The sequence below is a fragment of the Tilletiopsis washingtonensis genome, assembly GCF_003144115.1.
Source record: "Tilletiopsis washingtonensis strain MCA 4186 unplaced genomic scaffold FA09scaffold_5, whole genome shotgun sequence".
NCBI lineage: Eukaryota > Fungi > Basidiomycota > Exobasidiomycetes > Entylomatales > Tilletiopsis > Tilletiopsis washingtonensis.
In genome coordinates this window covers 509,207-531,027 of record NW_020312002.1, presented here as the reverse complement: position 1 = coordinate 531,027, position 21,821 = coordinate 509,207, and the positions used below count along the sequence as shown (strand labels likewise).

Here is a 21,821-nt window from a genome sequence, read left to right as displayed (position 1 = left end):
CAGCAGCTGCGCCGCAGCAAGCCGCACTCGCACCTTCCGGCTCGCAGCCGGCTGCAACCGACGGCATCGGGGCCCTTGCCTGGCCGTTGCGCTGGCGTCTCTGCGCTCCTCGCATTCCCGCACTAGTCGCAGCCGCAGTCAGAGTCGCGTGCTCGCAAGCACCGGCGCCGCGTCGTCTCGACCTTCTCGCTGCACACTCACCTTCTCGACGACCATCGCTCTCGGCCCTCTCCGAGCTCTCTCTCGCACCGCACCGCATCTCGTCACGCTCCGCTAGAGCACCCGCGCTTGGGCTTCAGCTCTTCTCTCTGAGCCTGACTGCTCAACCTTCAGGTGAGTGCTGTGCGCGCGTGTGGCTGGCGAGCAGAAGAGTGGCGCGGGAAAGGGAGATGGGAGAAGGTGGGATGCAGCGAGAGTGCAAGGCGCAGCGGCAAGGCAGAGGTCGTGACAGGAAGAACGCTCCTTTGACCACCCGCCGGCGGCCCGGGCGGCAACGAGGCGTGAAGCACGACAAAGGAGCAGCGGGCGGGCGAGCTTCTGCCAGGTCGCTGCGCAGAGGAGCTGCTGGACGGCTGTGGCTGCGCATCGGCCAGTCATGCTCTCACGAGTCGGCAGCTCTGCTTGCCGGTGGTCAGTGCACGATGAGGCAGCGAAGGGCCGCGGCGAGGCATCGGCTCGTGGACGCGCGCGAGGCGCGAGCGGCGAGCGCCTGACGCTTGGGCCTCGTGTCGGCTTCGCGTCGTCCCGTCGAGGCGCGGCGATGGTGTCTCGTCCTCATCCAGCAGCGTCACTGCGGCGGCAGTCGTGGCGCCCAGACTGCGATCCTGCTGCCGCCTCGCGTCCAGGAAAGAGGGCCGAGCGCAGCCAGCATCATCATTGGCTTCCTGCCCGCCTGCGGTGGCTGCGCTCGTGCCTGGCTCTGGACTTCGTCCTTGTCCATCGCGCAGCACAGCGCTGATGCCGCCTCGACGTCATGTCGTGTGCGCAGACACGCAGTCTTGCGCAAGGCGTCAGATCGCAGCGAGCCTCGGGCGTGCGCATCGCTTGACCTCGGCTTTCGCTGCGTACTCGCGCGTCTGTCCAGTCAGCAAGCAGCTGGAGGCTCGTGCGCCGCCGCTGGCATTCCTCTAAAGGTGCGTCGCTGCGATCGGCAGACGCTGCTTCCGTCCTCCGTCTTGCCTCTCGTCGTCCGAGTCGCAGCTCCGAGTCCGCGCCCTGCTTGCTCTCTATCTGCGCCCTCCAGCGCGCGACCGCAGCTGACGCCTGCTTCTCCTCACCACCACTTCTCACTCCTCGTGTCTCGTTCGTTCTCCTCTCCGTCCGCCGCCATGTCGCTGCAGTGAGTCCTGCGCCCGGGTGTTCGCACAGGATCAAGATGGGCAGTCGCGCGGCATGATGGGGGACGAGGAACAAATGGCCAATGTGGCGGGCACGGCCAAAGATAGCCCGCGTGCGACACGCTGCGCGCGTGCTGCGTGCCACTTGAGATCTACTTTGAGATCTGTCAGGGGTGCGACCCGCGAGTCGCAGTGCATCCTTGCCTCGCGGGGCGTGGGGCGGCATCGGCATGATGCGGTCACGTCCGGGCATGCAGCTCTGGGGCAGAGTGACAGGCGAGGTGCACCGAGGTCGGCAAATGCCGGGCTTGCGCCTGCCGTTGGTCGCCGGAAGACTGCCTCCCGACCCATGCGCCAGCGACCCTGAGCTGACGTCCGCTTCTTCCCACTCCTCTCCCTCCTCTCAGCTCTCGCACCGCACGCACTGCCGCCTGGCGTGTGTCGACGCTCGATCCCTCTCTCTTCGACCCGCCGCACGCGCCTCTCGAACGCCGCGGTGCGCCTTCGATCAAAAGCGTCTCGACCGGCTCGCTGGACGCGGCAGCCGACCACGGCCCAGCCTCGGTCTCGAGCGCGCCTCACCGCTGGTGCCAGTCGAGCGCGCACTCGGAGAGCTCGCACTCGCAGCCTGCAGCTCAGCAGCTCGATCGCAGCCAGAGCCTGAGCAGTGACGCTCGTCCGCCCGCGCATCTGGTCAGGCGTGAGCTTGCTGGTTCTGCCGCTTCGCAAGAGCTCGCAGAGCAGGCTTTCTACCGCTCGCGCACCTCCTCGCGCGCCGGCAGCAGCGCCGGCACCGAGCCGCACCGCGCACCTAGCGAGCCGGACAGGCGTCGCCTCTCAATCGGCGGCTCGCCGCTGCAGCAGCCGGGCGCACGGCCAGAGCCGCAGCCGCGCAGCAACAGCTTCGGCTTGCGCAAGTTCTTCGGCGCCTCCAAGAAGGAGAAGAAGCGCCAGCAGGAGCTCGAGGCGCAGCGTCACTTCCGCGACGACGAGCTTCCGCACAGGTACAACGACTCGCGCCAGCCGCAGAGTAGTGCTCGCATTGCGCATCCCGGCCGTCAGCCGTCGCAGAGCTCGACTGCCACCAGCACCTCGTCGGCACTAGGCGAGAGCAGCTTTCTGCGCCGTCTGCGCCCGAAGCGTCGCCGCCAGAAGTCGTTCGAGTCGGACGAGCCGGTTCAGCCGCACTACCACCCTCCGCAGCAGACGGCCGACAGCGGCCCCTTCTTCGCCGCTTCGCCTGCGCATTTGGCCACGCCTGCGCGTGCGTCCGAGCAAGCCAAGGGCAAGCCGAGAGCGGGCGGGCACCGTCGCACTTCCTCGGGTCTCCTCAGAGAGGCATCTGCGAGCGACGTCCGCTCGTATCCCACGGACGACAGCTCGGGCACCGAATCCGACTGGAGCCGCTCGACGCCGTCTGTGCGTCGTCTGCGCCCGCAGCGTAGCGACCGCCTCCTTCCTGGCGGCCTTGCGACAGTCGAGGCTTCGCCTCCAGACGAGCGTCCGCCGCCCGTCTCGAACGACATCATCCAGCGTCTGCAGGCCGCACGGCAGAAGCAGCACGACCCTTCGCGCACTGCGATCTCGCCCTTGCTCGAGGCCTCTCAGGAGTCGCCTCTCGCTCGACAGAAGCAGAGCGGCGAGCAGCCGCGAGACTACTTCGCGCCGCGTCCGCAGCCCGCTCCGCGCGCCAGCTCGACGACGATCACTGCGGCAAGGCAGCAGATCTCGCAAGACACAGTCCTCTCGGCTCAGCGCCCGCATTTGAGCGGCTCGGTTAGCGACACGGAGGTCGAGATGGTCAACTCAAACGGAGCGGACTCACAGGGCAGCAGCAGCAAGTGGAAGCTGCCCTTTGCGAAGCGCAGCGCATCGAGCGCATCGCAGTCGCACCAAGACCACGCGCCCACGGTGCAGGCTGTGCGCGACTATCCGAGCAGCGATAGCCTGCCCGGCCGTGGCAAGTCTCCCGGCTCGCAGCGCAGCGGCGGCGGTGTTGGCGAGTACAAGGAGGAGTGGGACAGCGCGGAGAATCGCGAGCGCGCAGAGCATCACGCAGCCTCGCAGCGTCCGTCTGACCCGCGGCTGGCTGGCGCCATCGGCCTGCTCGACGCACAGCCGCCGTCTGCCAGCTCGCACCGGTCCGATGCGTTCGACAGCATGCGCTCGCAGACGCAGCGCAGCGCCAGCGGGCCGTCCGACTACGGCTCCCTCAACACGAGTCCGGGTGCCTCGAGCAGCACGAACGGCGGCAATTCTCAGCGCGGCGGCAAGAGCAAGCTGGAGCGCATGATGGGCGAGGGCGCCGCCGCAATGTCGCGCTCGAGCAGCAACCCCATGCCGCGCACCGCACCGCAAGTCGAGCGGCTGCAGACGCAGTCCGCCACTGCGTCGTCGAACGGCGGCTTCTCGCCGGCGACGACCGCCAGCATGCTGCCAGACGACGCGTCGTGTCCAGTCTGCCTCGAGCTGCTCTCCTTCCGGCTTGCCGGCGAGAAGCCGCACGTCGTGCCGGTGTGCGGCCACTCGTTGCACCACGCCTGCTTCACGGCAGTGTACGGCGAACCAGAGGCGATCCTCGCACAGCAAGGCTCTCGCGGCGGCGAAGGCAGCGGCCGCCCGAACAACGCCGGACCGCCGGGCATGTGCGGCGTCTGTCGCCGACCCATTGTCCTCGGCGACGAGAGGGAGAACAAGCGTCAGAATAGTGAGTGTGCTGGTCAGAGCTGCGAGCGCTTCCGTCGCGGAAGAGGCTATTTGGCGGTACCGCGGCTGTGGGTCTCGATCGCCTGCTCTGGAAGGCGTGCGCGAGTTATGGCTTGTGATGGCGGTCGGCGCGCATGCTGCGAGGTGCAGCTTCGATGCATTTTCTTGCGACCGGAAAGCCCCTGAGCAGCGAGGCCACGCTAGAGGGGCTAGATTGGGTGGGATCTGCATGCAGGTGCGCGGGCACAAACGCTCAGCGCCGAGCTGCTTCTTCCCCTCCGAGGGCGTAGTAGTCCTTGGTCAGCAGCACAGCTGTGGCGCGCTGAAACATCCGTCGAGCTCATGCTCGGCGTCAGCATGGCCTCAGCGGCGCCTCTCAGGGGAGCCAGGCGCTGCACGCATATAAAGCCTGTTGTCCATGAGGGACCGATGCGAGCGACAGAGCGTTCCATCTTTCCCCTTGCACCGTCGTCCCTGCATGTGGTTGTGCTATGCTGCACAAAGCCGTCGAGGTCTATAATCAGCTTGTCGAGCGGCGCCGTCGGGGCGACGGCGGCGAGCTAGGCAGCCTGCCTGCCCGCCGCCGCTCTTCGTCTCTTTGGCGACGAGCGACGGTCGATGGTGGCTCGGCCGGCTCGCATCTGCACGCCGCGCCAGGGCTGCCGCAGCAGAGGGGTGCTGGGCGCGATCAATCGTGTCTCAGCGAGCCCGATCGCGGCGCGGCTCCGGCGGCGCCGCTGGGCGTGGCCACTCCTGGCTTCCATCGCCCACTTCCTTCCAGGCGGAGCGACGCGACCTCCTCTAGCACCGCGAGCTCACTAGCCTTCTCCTCTCCCCCACCCCGTCCTCCTCGCACCGCGCCCGGCCCGGATCGTCGCTCCGTCTCGCTTCTTTATCGGTCGCAAACGCTGCGCTCTTCTATTTCTACCTCGGGGCTGTCCGACCGCTCGCTTGCATTTCCGCCTGCACCCCGCCGCTCGACGACCGCTCTCACCACGCCCATCGTTCGTCGCCTCTATCGTCCGCCGGCAGAGCTGGCGGGAATGATGGGAGTGGAAGGCTCGCAATCTCGCACTCCTGCCGCTCCCGGATCCAGCGACAGCAACGCCGGCGGCGACGATCCGCTCGACACACTGCAGCCGTACCGCTCGCGCTCGCGCGAGCAGATGCGCGACGGCGGCTCGGCCTCACCGTACGGCTACAGCGGCAGTGCGCATGGCGGTGGAGGCGAGGCGCGCGGCATGGTGCAGCCCATCATCAAGGTGCGGCCCGAGTACGGCACCATCTACCGCAAGGACCCGACGGGCGCGCGCGGCAAGCAGAACGTCGTCTGCGTCCTCTCGGTCGAGATCCCGTCGCGGCGCCCACCGCCATCGCTGGGCGAGCAGGAAGAGCAGCAGCGCCAGCTGGCGCGCAATTGGTCGGCCGTGGGCGGGTCCGCGCTGGGCAGCATTGCCGACGCCGACGATGCGAGTGACACGCGCAGTGTGAGTGCCGTCTCGCGCTTCAACGGCGGCAGCACGGTCGACTCGCACCACATGGCGCCGAGCGAGGCGGGCGATGAGCAAGACGTCCGGGACGGCCATCGCCCTGTCACGCCGGACAATGGCCAGCGTCGCGGCGAGGCTCCGCGCTCGCCGGATGCCGACGAGGAGGGCTTCTCCTTCGGCGCCACGCCTGCTGCAGGCTCGATCGCGCACGAGGACCCGTTCAAGCCCGTGATGGACGATCTGCGCAATCGCATTGCCGACTGGAAGGGCCACTCGATCGAGCGCTTCGGCCAGCTCGTGCTCTACGACTACCTGGGTGTCCGGCAGGACGAGGTCGTGCGCGAGTTCTTCGTCTATCTCTTCCACGAGGCGCTGCTGTGCGTCGCCGAGGAGCGCAAGAAGGAGAAGGGTCTCTCGCGCTTCATGACCGGGCCGACCGAGCGCAGCGCCGGCGCGGCCACAGACTCGATCCGCCAGCCTGGCGCTGCGCCCGGGTCGGGCCCGAGGCCCGCTCTCAAGCTCAAGGGCCGCATCTGGCTGCGCCACATCCGGCGCGTGCAGGACACGTCGTCCAACGGCAACCTCAGCCTCAGCGTCAAGCTCGACGACGAGAGCCTGAACCACTTCATCCTCTGCTTCAAGGACCGCGGCACGCTCGAGACGTGGCGCGGCAAGCTCGTCGAGCTCGTGCAGGTGCACAAGCCGCAGGAGCCGCCTTCGACGCCCGTTAGCGACGCCTCGCGCAGCGCATTCTCGCAGCCCGACGCCACGCCGACGAGCCCCGCAGTCACGTCGGCCACGTCGCGGCGCGGTACCGCGACCTCGACCATCTCGGCCATGAGCGGCAAGACGAGCGGCACGTCGCCGACCAGCCGGATGCAGAAGTCGCCTGCCATGGCGCAGCACCGCTCGACGGAGTCGCTGCACCTCATGAACCGCTCCTCGAGCCAGCCGCTGGCGCACGCGCCGCATCAGCAGTGGTCGGCGTCCGGCGGGCTGGACCCGGGCCTGCCGCCGCCCGAGCTCCTGCCGCACACGCCGATGGACCTCGTGATCATCGTCTCCGTGCCGGCCGTTCCGCCGACGCAGCAGCACGGCTCGTCGGTGTCGTCCTCCGCCGCGCTCAAGCTGCGCCTCATCCGCTCCACGCTTGAGTTCGTTGTCTCGCATCTCGGGCCCAAGGACCGGCTGGCGATCGTCGCGTACAGCGTCGGCACTGAGGGCGAGGTGCGGCGCAGCGCGCTGCTCAACACGAACAAGGAGAAGAGCCGAGCGCGCCTCGAGCTTCTCATCGAGGGCATCGGCCAGCCGTGGTCGGGCGATGGCGAGGATCCGTTCCGCGAGTCGCTCGAGCGCCTCGGCGGCTCGACGGACCGCACCGACACGATCACCGCCGTCAACGTCGGCCTCGACATTGTGCTGCAGCGCAAGAGCCGCAACCCGGTCACTGGCATCTTGCTCATCAACGACACGGCCGATGCGCCGCGCCGCGGCCAGATGGATCTCGTCATGGCGCGAGCTGAGGCGGCGAACGTGCCGATCCACTCGTTCGGCTTCGGCAAGAGCCACGATCCATCGTCGCTCTGGCTGATCTCGAACCACACACGCGGATCGTACACGTGAGTCGCGCCGCAGGCATTGTCCTGCACATCGACTGACAACTTCCGCAGCTTCGTGCGCGAGTGGTACCAGCTGCGCGAATGCGTGTCCGGCTGCATCGGCTCGCTCATGTCCATCGCGCTCACCGAGGTGCGCCTGCACATCAACGTGCCGTCGGACAATCACTTCCGGGTGCGCAAGGTGGCAGGCCCGACGGGCGCCATCGTCTCGGCGACGGGCAAGGACGTGGACATCGAGCTGGGCGAGCTGCGCTTCGGCGAGTGCAAGGAGCTGCTCATCGAGCTGGAGCTCGAGTTCAACGCGCTCGTGCCGTTCATCATGGAGGAGTCTGCCGACGGGCGCCGGGCGCCGCGCAAGCTCGCTGGCGCCGCATACGAGTCCGGCAGCGCGACGGACGACTTCATGCAGCGCCTCGGCCTGCAGAACCTCAGCCTCACGAGCGGCGACTCGCAGTTCGACGCGCGTGGCTCGGACAACCTTATCGACGAGGTCGCCGTGTTCGGCGTCGACGCCGGCTTCCGCGACGTCGGCACGGGCCAGGCGCTCACGCGGCTGCCGAATCCGTGCGTGCTCACGCTCGAGGTCGACGCCAACTCGCCCGACCCCATCGCCGGCTCGAGCCTCAGCGGCGGCGGCGCTGCGGCGCTGGCGGACCCCGTCGTGACGCGCCGCCGCATCGAGATCCTCGTCAGCGACATGATCACGCGCAGCCTGCTCGTCGTCTCGCGCAAGAACCACGCGCAGGCGCTGCAGATCCTCTCAGAGACGCGCCGCATCGTCGAGACGGTGCTGCAGTCGACGCCGGCGCCGAGCGGCGGCGGCGTGGGCCCTTCGCGACGCGCCAGCCTCAGCTCGTCATCTGGCGTCGCCACGCCGCGCAGCACAGGCCCGAAGCGTCAGCGCGAGGCGCTCCACCGCCGCACGGCCGAGAGCCTGCTGGCGATCCTCGAGGATCTCGACATGCTCATCGATGGCCTCGAGCAGTCGCGCAGCTCGTTCGACCGCGACGGCCGCAACGCCGGCGCCCAGCAGGCCATGATCCTGCGCGACCAGCGAGCCTTTACGACGCGCTCCGACACCGAGTGGCTGCGCTTCGCGCTCGCCGGCGGCGACAATGGTCCGGCCTTTGCGGCGCGGGCTGCCGCCTTTGCCAGCCTGCGCGGCTAGTCTGGCTTCTCTCCTCTCTCTCATTTCCATGCCTCTCTACGCTCCCCACCCTCACTTGCCTTCTCATACCCCTGCCGTGCGCCATCTCTCTGCGGAAAATACGACTCTCATTGCCCGCTCTCCTGGCTGAGCAGGCTGTCGACCCAGGCAGCGAAGCTGTCGTGCAGCGCGTCTGGCGGCTTTGCGCCGCGCTTCTCGTCGCCGTCGCGGTACTTGCCCGTCTTGACGAGCACGCGCTCCAGGCCCAACGCCACGGCGCCGTCGCCGAGATCCGCATCCACGTCGTCGCCGATTACGATGTTGCGCTCGCCCTCGAGCGGCTCGGCGCCGCGCATCTCGCGCAGACAGCCCTGGAAGAACTCGGCCGTGGGCTTGCCGCAGACCTGCGTGCGCTTTGCGTCGATGCGCGCGGCCGTCTCGAGCGCCGTGATGAACGGCCCAGGGCCCATTGAGAGCGGCGCGTCGGGCGCTGGCCGGAAGTAGTTGGCTGCACAGAGCTCAGCGGCGGGCCTGTGGCCGCTGACCTTCTCTCGGACTCACCTCTGTGCGTCGCGATGATGCGCCGCTCCACGCTCGGCTCGCCCGGCCTGGCATACTCGCCGCTGAGCACGCGGAAGGCCTCGTCGAGCCACTCTGCGCGCATGAGCTCCGGCGCCAGGCCGACGACGACGGCCGTGCAGGCCTCCAGGCGGCGGCGCTCCTGTGCGTCGAGCTCCGCCGGCAGGCGCTTGGGACTGGGCCGGAAGTGCTCGGTGCCGGGCTCGTCGTGCACCACCTCCATGGCCGACGGCGAGAGGAGCAGCAGCGCCGGCTGCCGCAGCTGCGCCAGCGCACGCGCCGCGGCGCTGAGGCTCGTGTACAGCGCCGCCTCGGGCACGTCGTGCGGCGCAAAGCCGGCGGCCAGCAGCGTCTGGCGCAGCTTGGCCGGACTGGCCTTGGTCGTGTTGCTGCAGAAGCGCAGCGAGCCGCGCGCTGGTGTCGCGCTGCTGCCGCCCTGCTGCTGCGAGCCGCCGGCGAGCCAGGCGCGCAGGCGGCCCAGCGCCGCCACGGCGCCCGGCGTGGGCGTGTCGCCGATGTGCAGCGTGCCGCTGAGGTCGAGGAGGATGTGCAGCGGCCGCCGCAGCGGGGCTGCACTCATCTCTGCGGCGGGCGACGGGGTTGCGAGGCCGCGGTGATGAAGGAGCTGAAGATGCAGCGGCGCCGCGGCGCTCGAGCCGCCTCGGCAGCGTCTCCTGCCGACGCCGGCCGTGCGCGGCACCGCTCCTCTCTCGCCACCTTCGCGGTCCACGCAGATGCGCATGATGCCGAGCGCAGACGCCAGCCGGCGTGTGAGGACATGCTGGCCCAGCCAGGTGCAGGCCCGCCCGATCGATGCCCGCACGCAGGGCGCAGCACCCAGACCTCGAGGCCCTCGGCGCGCCGTCGACGAGGCGCACCTCCGGAAAGAGGCCGAACTGGAGAGCACTTGCGTCTGAGGGGCCGAGCCGTGGTGACAGCCCCTCGGGTGGCCCTGACGAGCCAGAAAAGCGGCACGGCATGACGAGCCGGCTTGCCCTGGCGAAGCATCGTGCATTCCGCTCGCCTCGAGCTCGCCTCGAGCTCGCCATCCTGGTGCTGCTGCGGCTGAGCGTATCTCGACATGCGGCTCATGCATCGGCGTTGGACGTGCGGGCATGCACGCTGCGCTCCAGCGCAGCCCTCGCGCGTGCGGCGAGAGCGCCGCCGGAGCGGTGCGGGCGGCATCCATGCGGCTGCGGAGCCAAGATGAAGGGTGCGGCTGCGGCTGCGGTGCCCCGCCGGCTGGCGTCCTGTGGCGCAGACGCAGGTGCAGCGCCGTGCAGCCGCGTGCTTCTCGCAGGCGAGCTGGCGGTGGATGCTCTTCATCTCCGCAGAGGGCAGGTGCAGCAGCACGCCAGCCACGGCGAACGGTCCGAAGCCGAGCGGCCGCGAGATCTGGCAGAACGCGCCTCCGCTGCCGCACCGAGGCGCCGAAGCACCTCAGCGCTTTGAGCGCAAGAGGGCGAAACCGTAACGCGCGCAACGTGCACGCGGCGCAACCGCCTCCTTGGCTTGCACCCTGATGCCTCGTCGCTTCCTCTGCACCACCACCACCGCCATCTCTTCGCACCGCGCACGTCTCGCACCGCCGCTGCGCTCAGCGCCTCGCACCTCTTGCCCCCTCGCTGTCGCCGCCTGGCGTGTGCCTCGCACCAATGTCGTCGCCCGCCGCCTCGTCGCCCGCGCCGTCGGCCAAGCTGCCGCACGAGGTGCGCGCGCGGCCCTGGTACCGCCGCCGCCGCTGGGTCGTCCTCATGGCCGCGCTGGCGCTGGCCTGCCTCCTCGCACTCGTGCTGCCCCTCGCCCTCATCCTGCCCAACCGCGGCGACGGCGCGCCGCAGGCAAACGGCCCGCGCGTCCGGCTGGGCAGCAACAACGCCACGTATGTGGCGAGCAACGCGTATGGCTTCGACGAGTGGAAGGGTGAGTGGCCGTCTGTGGCGAGCGCAGTGGAAAGAGAGGCAGAAATAGACAGGCGGCCGCGCGTGGCAGGAGCCAGAGTCTGGCAGGAGGCGAAGAGGTGCGGCAGAATGAGCAGGGCCTCTGCAACTCCTGCGAAGGCTGTGCTCTCACAATGCTCTGCATGGCGGTCCTCGCGATACTGCGAGGGCGGAGACATGCCTGTCTGCCTTGCGGCGTGGGTGTCCACGAGGTTGTGACGGAGCGTAGCACACGCGGTTTCTTGCCGCAGCAGAGATGCCGCAGCGGGCAAGGCTGCAGCCGCGCAGGCGTGGCCTGAGCTTCAGTCATCTCCTAGCCCCTGTCTGACCCCTTTCCCTCAGGTATCCGCTATGCCGCACCACCCGTGGGCAATCTGCGCTTCGCAGCGCCGCAGCCGCCGCCCAGCCCGCCGACTGTGGCGACGTCGGGCACCACGACCTCGTCGAAGCACATGCGCAACAACCGGCGTTCGCTCAGCGCGCCGATGCTGCGCCGCGCCGATGTTGTGGCAGCGTCGGACCAGGAGCTGCTGCTCAAGGCCGTGTACGCCGGCAGTCCGTGCCCGCAGCCCGGACAGGGCAAGAACGACGCCGAGGACTGCCTCTTCCTCTCCATCATCCGCCCCGAAGGCGAGCCAACGACGCCGCTGCCCGTCCTGCTCTTCGTCCACGGCGGCGGCTTCCAGGCCGGCTCGGGCTCGCAGTACATTGCCGGCATGCGCGGCTTCCTGAATGCCGGCATCCAGGCCGGTGCGCCGCCGGCTATGGTGGTTGTCATCAACTACCGCCTGGGCGCCTTTGGCTTCATGGGCGGCTCCATGATGGAGAGCCTTGCCAACCGCACGCAGCCTGATGCCGTGCTGAATGCCGGCACGCGCGACATCAAGGCGGCGACGGAGTGGGTGCGCGACAACATCGCGGACTTTGGCGGTGAGTGCTCAGCTTCGGCATTAGACTGGGACACTTGCTCACGCCTCGGCGCTCAGGTGACACGTCGAGGATCACGCTCTGGGGTCAGAGCGCCGGCGCGTTCAGCACGGGCGCGCAGATCCTGGGTCAGGCGGCGACTGGGCGGAACGCCTCGGACACGTCCAACTCGCCCTTCTCTGCCGCCATCCTGCAGTCCGGCAACCCCGGCGGTGTCCGTGAGTGTCGCTCGCTGTCGCCCGCCTGCACTTGCGCTGACACGCGCCTTCACAGCCTGCCCGCCGCAGCGCTTCAAGGACCCGCAGTTTGAGCGCATCCTGAGCGCTGCCAAGTGCCCCAACAGCTCGCCCGATGCTGCCGTTGCGTGTCTGCGCGCGCTGCCGTGGACGGAGCTGCGGCACATCTCCATTGCCGAGTCGGACCGCGCACTGCAGCCCGAGTCGTACATTCTCGGCTCGTACCCGTGGACTGCCGGCCTCGATGGCGGCCCCGAGAACGGCGGCTTCTTCGCCGATGAGCCGAGTGCCGTGCTGCAGGCCGGCGACTTTGCTCGCGTGCCGCTGCTGCTGGGCGACGTGGAGGATGAGGGCACGCAGTTTGCACCGCACAACTTCGAGGATACGGCGGCGCTTGAGCGCTGGATCCGCAGTGAGTCTTGCTGCGCGCGTGAGCTGGAGCTGCGAGCTGACCTTGGCTGTCAGCGATCTACTTTGCGGAGCCCGAGGCCGGCTCGTCCAAGCTCGTCATGGCCTCGCTGCTGGCGAGCTACCCGGACGACCCGAAGCTGGGCTCGCCGTACAACCTCAACGCCTCTGATCAAGACGACCGCTTTGTGAGATTGCCCCACGCGCTGCAACTCGCTGTCCCACCGCTGACCGTGTCCCGCGCTGCAGTTCGGCACGACCAACCAGTACCGCCGCGCCGCGTCGATCTACGGCGACATTCGCTTCCAGTCCAACCGGCGCTTCTTTGCGCAGATGGCGGCCGACCGCAACGTGCCCGTGCGCAGCTTCGTGTATGCGCAGCGCCCGCCGAACGAGCAGCTGGCGCTCGGCGTGCCGCACGGCGCGGACCTCGATGCGCGTGAGTCTGCGGTCTGGCTTGATGCTGCTGCCTCGGGATGAGAGACTGACCACGCCGCTCCGACAGTCATGTCGCAGCGCTCGCCGCTGGGCAGCATCATGGCCAAGCAGTGGATGACGTTCGCTGCGACGCGCAACCCAAATACCGATGGCGGTGAGTTGCGTCTCGCTTGCATGTCGCTGCGCACCTGCTCACTCCGTCCATCCCAATAGTGCCGCGCTGGCCGCTGTACGGCAACGGCAACGGCACGATTCTGCGCTACGAGAACGACACTGGCAGCAGCGTGCCCGACACGTTCCGCTATGCCGCCATGAATGCGCTCAACTCGCAGGCCGTGCACATCGCTACCAGCCGCTGAGCTCCGCCCCGCACACATTCTATAGACTTGCTGCCCCTTCTTCCGCTCTAGATCTGCCCTTGTCCCATCCCATCATGTCACGCGGCCCGTCACGTATCATCAACTTATAGCTACAGTATCGTCCATGTACAGGCGTCGAGCGACGATGCATCGCCCGGCGCAACCAATGCGGGATGAAGGGTCAGAGAAGGATGGTGCCGTCCTTGCAGTTGAGCATGCCCCAGCAGCACGAGTCGACGTCGGCCGTGCAGCCCGCCAGCTCGGTGGCGACTGTCGGCTGGTGGAAGCCGGCGACGCTCTCGGACGAAGGCGGTGGCACGGAGAGCGAGAGCAGCGGCGCGTCTGCCGGACTCGCGGCCTGGCTTGCGCCGCTGGACGACGTGTCGTCCGAGGCACGGCCGCTGCGGCCTGGTCGTTCCGACGAGCTGGACGCTGTTCGTTGCCGCTGCACGTGTGCAGCAGCAGGCTGAGCATGCTGCCCGTCCGCCGACGCATCACGCGGCAGCTCGCCGCGGGCACGCATCAGCGCCAGCAGCTGCTGCACACTGGCGGTGGGCGCAGACGACGAGACGCCGCTGCTGCTGCCGGGGCGCGAGTAGGGATCGCCGTGGCTGGTCGTGCGGCTGGGCGCTGCTGGGTCGTGCTGCCGACTCGCCAGCGGCACCGAAGGGCCGACGACGTGTGGAGCGAACGAAGGGCCAGTGGCCCACGCGTCCATGGACGTCGAGCCGGCGGCCAGACTCTGCGGCACGGCAAGCGGCGACTCGAGCAGGCTGGAGAAGTCGCTCGACGTGCGCTTGCGACTGCCCTGTCCCGACGCCAGCTCTGCGTAGCCGGGCGCTCTTGGACGCGAGGCGCTGCCGCTCGACGATGATGGTCGCTGGCCCCAGGCGCTCGGGTCGGGCATCATCCCTGAGCTCGGACCGGCAGTCTGGAAGCCACTGCCAAACATGCCCTGGCTGGCGTCGTACGCGTGCCGTCCCGTGCTGCTGCCCTCGCCGCGGTCCACGAGCTCGCTGCTGGCCTGCCCGATGGCCGTGTGCAGGTTGGACATGGCGTGTGCCAGCGTCACGAGCTGGAAGTCGACGCGCGCCATGCCTCCGGCCTTTTGCGACGGGGAGTCAGCTGCGCTCCCTCTGCGCCGACAGCTCCAGACTCACCACTGCGCTTCGCCGCTCGCGCGCATCGCGACACGACTCACAGGCGCCGCCGCCGGCCTGCTGCTCGTCGAGGCGCAGGCGCAGCGCCTCGTTCTCGGCGGTGAGCGTCTTGACGCTCTCCTCGAGGCCGCGCACGTGTGCCGCCTTGCGGTCGCGGAAGGCGCGCTGCGTCAGCAGCTGGCGCGACGGCGGCAGGTTGGGGTCTTGGCGGCGGCCGCGGGCCATGGCGAGGGCGAGGAGCGGGCGCTTTGGGCTGGAGGTGTGCTGCACGAACGCGACGGCAATGCGAGGAGTGAGAGTGGTGCAGAGGAGAGCTGGAGGAGCGAGCGCTGCGTGCTGAAGGGCCATCGCGATTCACAGCCTCGCAGCCACCGGCGATGCACCCTACACGGGTACGCTCTGAGGCTGCCCTGCTGCGCCTGAGTCGAGTGACGCCTCCGCATCGCGCGAATTGCGATTTCGCCTCCGCCTCCATCCGCAGAGTCAGAGGGCGCCGCCGGCACCTCGCCGCAGGAGAGGCAGCCGCGTCGACCGGCGGCCCATGGGCTGGCCGCTGCACTGCCCCCGCGCGGCGAGGCGCGGAGCCTCTCTGATTGCACCTCGACGCAGCAAGGAGCAGCAGAGCGGACTCCGAGGCGACGCTGCCACTCCGAGAGAGGCGCCAGACGCAGAGAGCAGAGGGCTCGCGCTGCGGTGCTGAGCCCTGCCTGCGCCCTGCCGCGCTGCCTGCAACCTGGGCCGCAGGCTGCTGACGGCCAAAGAGACAGCCGCGGCTAGCAAAGCGCAGGCAGCGGGGCAGAAAGGACATGCCATCGCAGCGAGGTGTTCCTCTGCGTGCTGCAGCAGGCTGCAGCTGCACGTTCACTGTGGCGCAGACGCTCCTCACCTGATCCTGATCGCAGCAGCTCGGCCCAGCGAGGCTCTCACTCTCCGGCGTCAGCGCATTGCGGCGCTACGCTGCGGGGGTGACACCGCGAGTGTGTCACAGGCGCACCGCCGCACTGCCCGCCTTTCCACCTTCATGTTCGCTCCTCGACTCGCTCCAACTCTGCCACTGCTGATGCTGCAGCTGGCGGATCCGCTGCGTCGCTGCACGCTGCAGCGGCCAGTCGAGTGGCGGCCCTACGTGCGGCTCCTGCGAGGCCTGCACTCTACTCCGGCCTGCGTCTGACGCTGCGGTAAGAGGCGTCCCGCCCCCCGTCAGCCACTATTTACCCGATGGGCGCAGCCATCTCTCCGAGGGCGGCCTCCCGAGAGTCACACCTCTGACGTGAATGCAACACTCGCGGCTCAAGCTGCCACCAAGGCAGCGTCTGCAGAGCGACGCACTTCCGAGGCAGCTCGAGCACAGCCCCACGACCTCCTCACCTGACGTCGAGGCGCCAGCCACTCAGCTGCAGGCGCACCCACAGGTGGCCGGCTGCGGCCGCTGTCATCTCACGCCGTAGCCTGCGTCGGTGCGTCGGCCACCGAGCTTAGGCGCGGCCACAGATGCCTCCGGGCCGCTCACAATCGCATGATGCCTGCGCGCTCCTACCACGTGCGAGTTGCGACCACTCTCGGTGCAACGCGGGCGCATCGACTTTACCCGGTGATGCGACAGTAGAGAGAGAGGGCAGAGGCAGGCTCGCATGGCATTCATCGAGCTACTGCATCGTCCTGGAGCGCTCCTCCGCCAGGCTGAGCTCAATGGCAAAGCGCAGCTCCTCGTCCTCGCGCTCCTCGACCGACTGACCGCGTCTCGCGGCCGCTGGCGCCGGCGGCGTTGGCGGAGCAAGAGCGGCGCGGAGAGAGGGAGAGCCCAGCGCCCAGGCTCCGCGCGGCGCACTGCGGCTGAGAGGCGAGGGCGAGGGCTGGGGCGAGAGGTCCGGCGAGAGGCGATCCTCTGCTTCGCTGCTGCCGCCATTGTGCCCATTGACGCCGACGCGCGCCGAGCGGGGCACGGCGATGGTGCGGATCTTGGCGTCGGGTCCGTGCGACGCCGGCGTCGTGAGGCGAGAGGAGGAGCCGGCCGACGCGAGAATGTCCCAGGCGCGACTGGGCGACGTGAGCGGCCGCAGCGAGGGCGAGGGCGTCGACGAGGAGCCGATGCGCTGCGCCGAGGGCCGGCGCGAGCGCGAGGCGATGGGTCGGGCCGTCGGAGAGAGCGAGAGGTGCTGCACGTCGTCGTCGAGATCGTGCGAGTCGAAGGACTCGTCCATGTCGTCGTGCGAATCAAGCGCCTCGAGGTGATCCACATCGTCGACAGGCGGACGTGTTGTCGTGCCGCTGGGACCTGCGGCATTGCGTTGCGCCTCCTGTGCTTCCGCCAGCTCAATGTCCCTCAGCGCACGCCGCAGCTCCTCTTCCTCCTCATCCAGCGGCTCTCCACGTCCGTTCGCCTCCGCCTCGTCCCTGCTGAGCATCAGCGCTAGTTCTAGCGCGTCCATCTCATCGAGACCGTCCACGTCGATCCCCTCTCTCCTGCGCGAGGCCCTCTCCCGCTTCTCCCGTCGCAGCTCCTCGTCCATCTGCTCCACATCCTCGCGCAGCTCCGTCGGGCGCACAAACTTGCCCTCCTTGGTGCGCGGCGGCTTCTGCGGCCGCTCCGCCTCGTTGGCAGACTGTGCTGCCAGCGCGTTTGCGCGGCGTCCCGAGCGGGCTGGAGGGCCGGAACGCCAGGCTAGCACATCAGCGCCGACCGCGGCCACGAGCGAGTCGGGGCCAATGCTGATCTGGCGCACGGCGAAGCGCGCTGCCGCCTCGACATCGAGCGCCTGCGAGGCCAAAGCGCGTGCAGCATGCCGCGTGGCAGTGCGCTCGTTGAAGACGCGTAGGAGCGAGCCAGTGAGAGGCGAGAAGACCTTGATGCTGCCGTCTACGCCGCCAATGGCGATGGCGTGGGGCGCAAAGTCGAGCGCGCTGATGCGCGTGTGGTGTGCTGCCAGCGAGAAGGCAGGATACACGATGCCGGTGCTGCTTTCGCCGTCTTGTGCTGCCGCTGCATGCGCCAGGGCGGGTGATGCCAGCCAGTCGAAGGCATACAGCCCGCCCGTGCTGCTGCCGACCCACACGCACGGCCGTTCTCTGAATGCCGCTTCGCCACGCCTCGAGCGCGCTTGCTGCAGCTGTTCGAGAGATGGCCCGATGCGAATGGCCGAGGGCAGTGTGCCGGACAGGCTGGGCGACTCGGAGCGCGAAGGCGCGGCAGAGGCAGTCATGCTCGTGACGACTCCGCTGCCGCTCGGCGTCTCGGCCGCGAGCGACTCGTGGTCGAAGTCGGGCAGAATGCACGAGATGACGCCGGTGTCGGACGCGGGGAGCGAGAAGGTGGTGCTGGTGGTCTGCGCCTGCGATGCACCGAGAGAGACGCCGTGTGAAGCCTCGGCGGCGGGCGTGGTGTCGATCTCGCATCGGTAGAGCTCGCGCGAGTTGGCGTGCTGCACCAGAATGCGAACGGGCGCTGCATCTGTCGTAGAGGAGGTCGATGCAGCAGAGCTGCGCTCAATGCAGATGCTCTCCACTGCCCGCTTGCCCATCTCGAGTGGGCAGGGGATGTCGACACGTCTGACGAGCCTCTCCAGCGCTAGCCGAGCAGCTCGCGCGTCCTCCTGCTTCGTCGTCGAGAGTGTCCTGCCTGCCTCAAAGGCAAGAGCTGGCAGAGCGAGGAGCTGGTCAAGCTGCAGCTCTCGCCACACCACCACATTGCCCTTCTCGTCGCCTGCACACAACATGCCCTGTTCGACATCGAGGTCGAGCGTCGTAATGGCCTGCGGCGGCCTCCGAGCTGTAGTAGCAGCGCCAGGCGCTGGCGGACGGAGCATGGAGGTGGCCCACAGCGGCAGTGTGCGTGACTCGGCATGCCAGATTTTGACTTCGCCCTCGGCATCTGCCGAGGCAAAGCACTCTCCCTTCTGGCCTGCGCGCTCCTTGCGGACGCGCATGCGCTCGGGCGCCTTTGCGCCGCTCCTGCAGCCCGTGCGCTGCGCAAAGAAGGCAGGCGCCAGCGCCGTGATGGGCGCTTGATGGCCCTGCGTGCCGGGCCCGCCACGGAGCGCGATGGACTGGATCAGGCCGCGTGGCCTCGATCCCTGCCGCCGCAGCAGCGTGACGCAGAGGTCGCCGGCCGAGTCGCCCCAAATGACGCGCCTTGCATCGCAGTCCAGCGCCGCAGCGGTGCTCTGCGTCTCTTGTGCGCGTACATGTGCATGCGTGAGCACGCCGCCGCCGGCGGAGAGGAAGCCGGAGGCGACCTTGCCGGCGAAGGGATCGGAGCGCGAGGCGACGCCGTACGCAGAGGAGACGCAGAGCAGGAAGGAGTGCGGGATGGAGAGGGCGAAGAGCGAGATGGCGGAGATGCGCGCGTCGAGGATGAGCGAGGGAGAGCGCGACTTGCGCCATTGGCTGAGAGGAGAGGATGAGGCAGTGATGAGCGAGAAGCGAGGCGAAGCCGCTGCTGCCTCTCTGCGACTCTGCACGGCCGCATCGCGAGGCGAGGCGAGGCCGCTGCTGCCTCTCTGCAACGCTGCAGGCAGCCGCATCGCTGCGCCATCCCGGTCTCTCGCCGCGACACTCACCGCTCGCGCTCCTCTCTCCTCACCACCTCCTCTCTCCACGCGCCTTCGACGCGCCGCAGCGCCACACAGCCGCCACTGGCGCCCTCTGCGCCGTCGGCGGCGGCGAAGCGGCGTGCAAAGAGGGCGCGCCACGTCTCGGGCGCGGCGACGAGCTGGGCATAGGCGCGGCTGACGCGCGCGATGCACGCCAGGTCGGGCGGCGAGAGGTAGGAGAGCACGTGCAGCTGCAGCTCGGGCGGCAGCGCCTGCATCGCGGCTGACCAGGGGGGGGGTGAGGGAGAGGGAGGAAGAGAAGGACCGTGTCGAGGTGGAGGCGCAGCAAGAGGCACGCACGACGCGTTGTAGTTGCCGACTACAAGCGCGCGCCCGGTCAGTTGTAGTCCCGCACGGACGCCGCCTCCCCGAGTGCAACTCGCGGCGCTCCCTCGCTCCTTCCTTTCTCTCCCTCTGCCTCTCCCACGAGGCGCCATGTCGCCGCCGTCGCGCGCCCCCTCACTCTCCCTCTCGCCGAGCAACGCCACGCCCGCCTCGCCGCTCACGTCGCTCGGCAACGTCTCGCTGCCGCCCTCCGCTGCGCCCGCGTCGGCCGCGGCGGCCGCGTCGCTCTTCAGCGCCAGCGGCAGCGGCTCGCAGGCCGACGCAGCAGGCGCGGCGGCGCCCACCGGCGGCTTGGCAGACACGCTGCGCAGACAGATCTTCGGCGCCACGCTGCCGCTGCACATCGAGCTGCATGCGCCCGACGTCGGCCGCACCGCGGGGTGGAGCACGCGCGGCAGCGAGGGCGGCGTCGAGGAGTACTGGGTGCGTGTGTGGGTGCTGGACAGCGTGCAACGGGACGCGCTGCTGATGTAGACTCGGTGTGTGCCGACAGATGCTCGCGCCGCGCATCTCGTACCTGCCGCTGCTGCTGCCGACGCTGCAGGCGCAGCTCGTCGAGCCGGCATGTGCGGCCCTCGCGCTGCCCGTGCCGCCGGCGTCGGACTACTACTTCAGCGACTCGCGCGGCGCACTCAAGTGGTGCGCATCTCGCGCTTGCCCATCCCTTGCTGCTGCTGACAGCATCCCAGGCATCATCCATTAGGCCTGCAGCACGACCTGCGGCCCTCGCCCACGCTGCCGTGGCGCATCACGCTGCACCTGCGCGGCGCCTCCGCCGAGCGGCTGGGCACCAGCGGCGAAGCCTCGGCGGCAAAGGCGGCGTTCATGGGCGCGCTCAAGTCGTCGGACTTTGTGCGGCATGGCAACACGCGCCGCGTGGGCAACTTGCGCAAGGAGGAGCAGGACCGGATGTGGGAGGGCGTCTGTGCTCGTGAGTGGGGGCCATCGTGCTGTGCAAAGAGGGCCCTCGCTGACGAGAGCGAGGCAGACGAGTGGGGCACGTATCAGGCCGTCGCCTCCAAGCTGCTCCCTGCCGTGCCGCACGACTTCACCCTCGCAGCTGCCTCAAGCACAGCGTCAAGCAGTGCGACTGAGCGCGCCTCTGTCGCCGGCTCTATCCACTCCGCTGCGCCCTCTGCATCAGCCGCACCAGGCGGCGCAACAGCAGGCAGTCTCGGCGCCAATGCGTGGGGCGCCAGCAGTACGAGTCTGTCGCCGAGCGTGGCGAGCACGGCGACGGGTGCCTCTCCCGCCGTCTCCTCGCCCGAAGCTGCGCCGCCAAGCAGTGGCAACGGCACGGCTGCGGCGCAGGGACAGCAGAAGGACCTGACGGCACGACGGACACCGTTGCGCATCCATCTGCCCGACGCGCCCGTGCTCATGGAGGCAGCAAAGGCGTGGTCTGAAGACGGTGCGTCCGCAGTGCACCACCACTCCACCCATTGCCGTACTGACGGATGCCGAACAGGTCGCGCCCTGCCGCTCAGCCACGCCCTCAGCGCCACGTTTCCCCTGCTCTTCCCGCCCACGAGCACCTTTGCGCCCGAGCGCACTGCGGCAAGAGCGAGGCCACTGGCGAGGGTATACGTGCACGGCGTGGAGATGCCGAGCGAGACGCCGCTGCCGTGGCTGGGCGGCGCGGCGGCGGGCGCGGATGGCTGGTGAGTTGCGTGCGAGTGCCAGAGAGACGTGAGAGCGAGGATGCTGATGGACTCGCTCGACGATAGGGTCAACATATGTGTGCGGCCCGAGGAGGAGTGAGCGCGAAGACGTAATGTATACCCCCCCCCCCTTTGCCCTCATTTGCGAGAGCTGCCGCGCGTTTCGGAGAGTGGACGTGGCCGGTCAGGCTCGTCGACCTGGTCCAGCTTGCAGCACAGGGCTGACAGCCTGAAGAGAGGCGCAGTGCGCTTGGACATGCACCTTGCCTGCCCGTTGTGGGTCCACATCGCTTCAGGCAGAGGCAGCGAGACAAGCTGCCCCTGCAGCACCCAGCTGCCCGCGGCATGCTCAGGGCCCCTTGACCTCTCCTGCCGGCTGGCTGGGCGCGCCCACCTCTTTGGCCATCTGTGGGCCTCTGGGGCACCCCAGAGACGCTAGCACACGTCATTCACTCAGACTCTCTCGGAGAATGGCGTATTAGATTTGAGGCACAGGTGCAGCCTTCGCCTCGCCGGCGTGGCCGCTCGTGGCTATCGGCATGCGGCATGCGGCGCTCGCCAGCACACCGCAGCGCCAGGCAGCGAGAGGCGCCGTGGGGGAGCAGCAAGCTCGGGCGGAGGCGCCGCACAGCCCGCCGCCGCGGCCGGCGCTTGCGGAGCCGCTGCGCCGTGGCGCATGGCCCCTCGAGGCGCCTCGGCTGCACACACTGCCCGCGTGCATGCGCCCGTACGTCGGTGGGCCGCAGGTTGCTGTGCTGTGCGTGCGTGCGGGCCGCGCGCTGCCGCATCTCGGCAGCGTGCGAGCCTGAGAGTGCTGCACTGCCGCCTGCACTTTGGCTCAGATGCAGCAGCAGGGGAAAAGTGGGACGCTGCTCTGGTG

The 21,821-nt window shown here is 69.0% G+C and overlaps 6 protein-coding genes across 6 annotated transcripts; 3 read left to right on the top strand and 3 right to left on the bottom strand.

Annotated features, from left to right (window-relative positions):
- Nucleotides 1–1,328: 1,328 nt before the first annotated feature.
- On the top strand, nt 1,329–8,445 carry FA09DRAFT_359169 (hypothetical protein; the record flags this gene model as incomplete). Its single annotated transcript, XM_025745067.1, has 4 exons — nt 1,329–1,339; nt 1,745–4,044; nt 5,076–7,152; nt 7,204–8,445. 4 exons carry the CDS (start codon nt 1,329–1,331, stop codon nt 8,318–8,320), a joined length of 5,505 nt encoding a protein of 1,834 aa, XP_025600044.1. The 3' UTR covers nt 8,321–8,445.
- On the bottom strand, nt 8,366–9,494 carry FA09DRAFT_328551 (hypothetical protein). The gene is made up of 2 exons (XM_025741817.1): nt 8,861–9,494; nt 8,366–8,807 (listed from the first exon to the last, which is right to left on the bottom strand). Exons 1-2 carry the CDS (start codon nt 9,456–9,458, stop codon nt 8,428–8,430), a joined length of 978 nt encoding a protein of 325 aa, XP_025600043.1. The 5' UTR covers nt 9,459–9,494; the 3' UTR covers nt 8,366–8,427.
- A 937-nt stretch (nt 9,495–10,431) lies between these two features.
- FA09DRAFT_328549 (alpha/beta-hydrolase) lies at nt 10,432–13,312 on the top strand. The gene is made up of 8 exons (XM_025741816.1): nt 10,432–10,801; nt 11,161–11,748; nt 11,805–11,963; nt 12,019–12,393; nt 12,447–12,577; nt 12,639–12,828; nt 12,895–12,981; nt 13,041–13,312. The coding sequence occupies exons 1-8, from the start codon at nt 10,633–10,635 to the stop codon at nt 13,184–13,186; spliced, it is 1,845 nt and encodes a 614-aa protein (XP_025600042.1). The 5' UTR covers nt 10,432–10,632; the 3' UTR covers nt 13,187–13,312.
- FA09DRAFT_328548 (hypothetical protein) lies at nt 13,043–14,625 on the bottom strand. Its single transcript, XM_025741815.1, has 2 exons — nt 14,347–14,625; nt 13,043–14,291 (listed from the first exon to the last, which is right to left on the bottom strand). Exons 1-2 carry the CDS (start codon nt 14,569–14,571, stop codon nt 13,368–13,370), a joined length of 1,149 nt encoding a protein of 382 aa, XP_025600041.1. The 5' UTR covers nt 14,572–14,625; the 3' UTR covers nt 13,043–13,367.
- A 1,367-nt stretch (nt 14,626–15,992) lies between these two features.
- FA09DRAFT_359165 (hypothetical protein) lies at nt 15,993–19,173 on the bottom strand (the record flags this gene model as incomplete). Its single annotated transcript, XM_025745066.1, has 2 exons — nt 18,903–19,173; nt 15,993–18,729 (listed from the first exon to the last, which is right to left on the bottom strand). Exons 1-2 carry the CDS (start codon nt 19,151–19,153, stop codon nt 15,993–15,995), a joined length of 2,988 nt encoding a protein of 995 aa, XP_025600040.1. The 5' UTR covers nt 19,154–19,173.
- Nucleotides 19,174–19,355: 182 nt separating this feature from the next.
- Nucleotides 19,356–21,472, top strand: FA09DRAFT_345377 (hypothetical protein). The gene is made up of 6 exons (XM_025744692.1): nt 19,356–19,703; nt 19,774–19,919; nt 19,970–20,211; nt 20,269–20,691; nt 20,749–20,941; nt 21,008–21,472. The coding sequence occupies exons 1-6, from the start codon at nt 19,371–19,373 to the stop codon at nt 21,039–21,041; spliced, it is 1,371 nt and encodes a 456-aa protein (XP_025600039.1). The 5' UTR covers nt 19,356–19,370; the 3' UTR covers nt 21,042–21,472.
- Nucleotides 21,473–21,821: the final 349 nt, after the last annotated feature.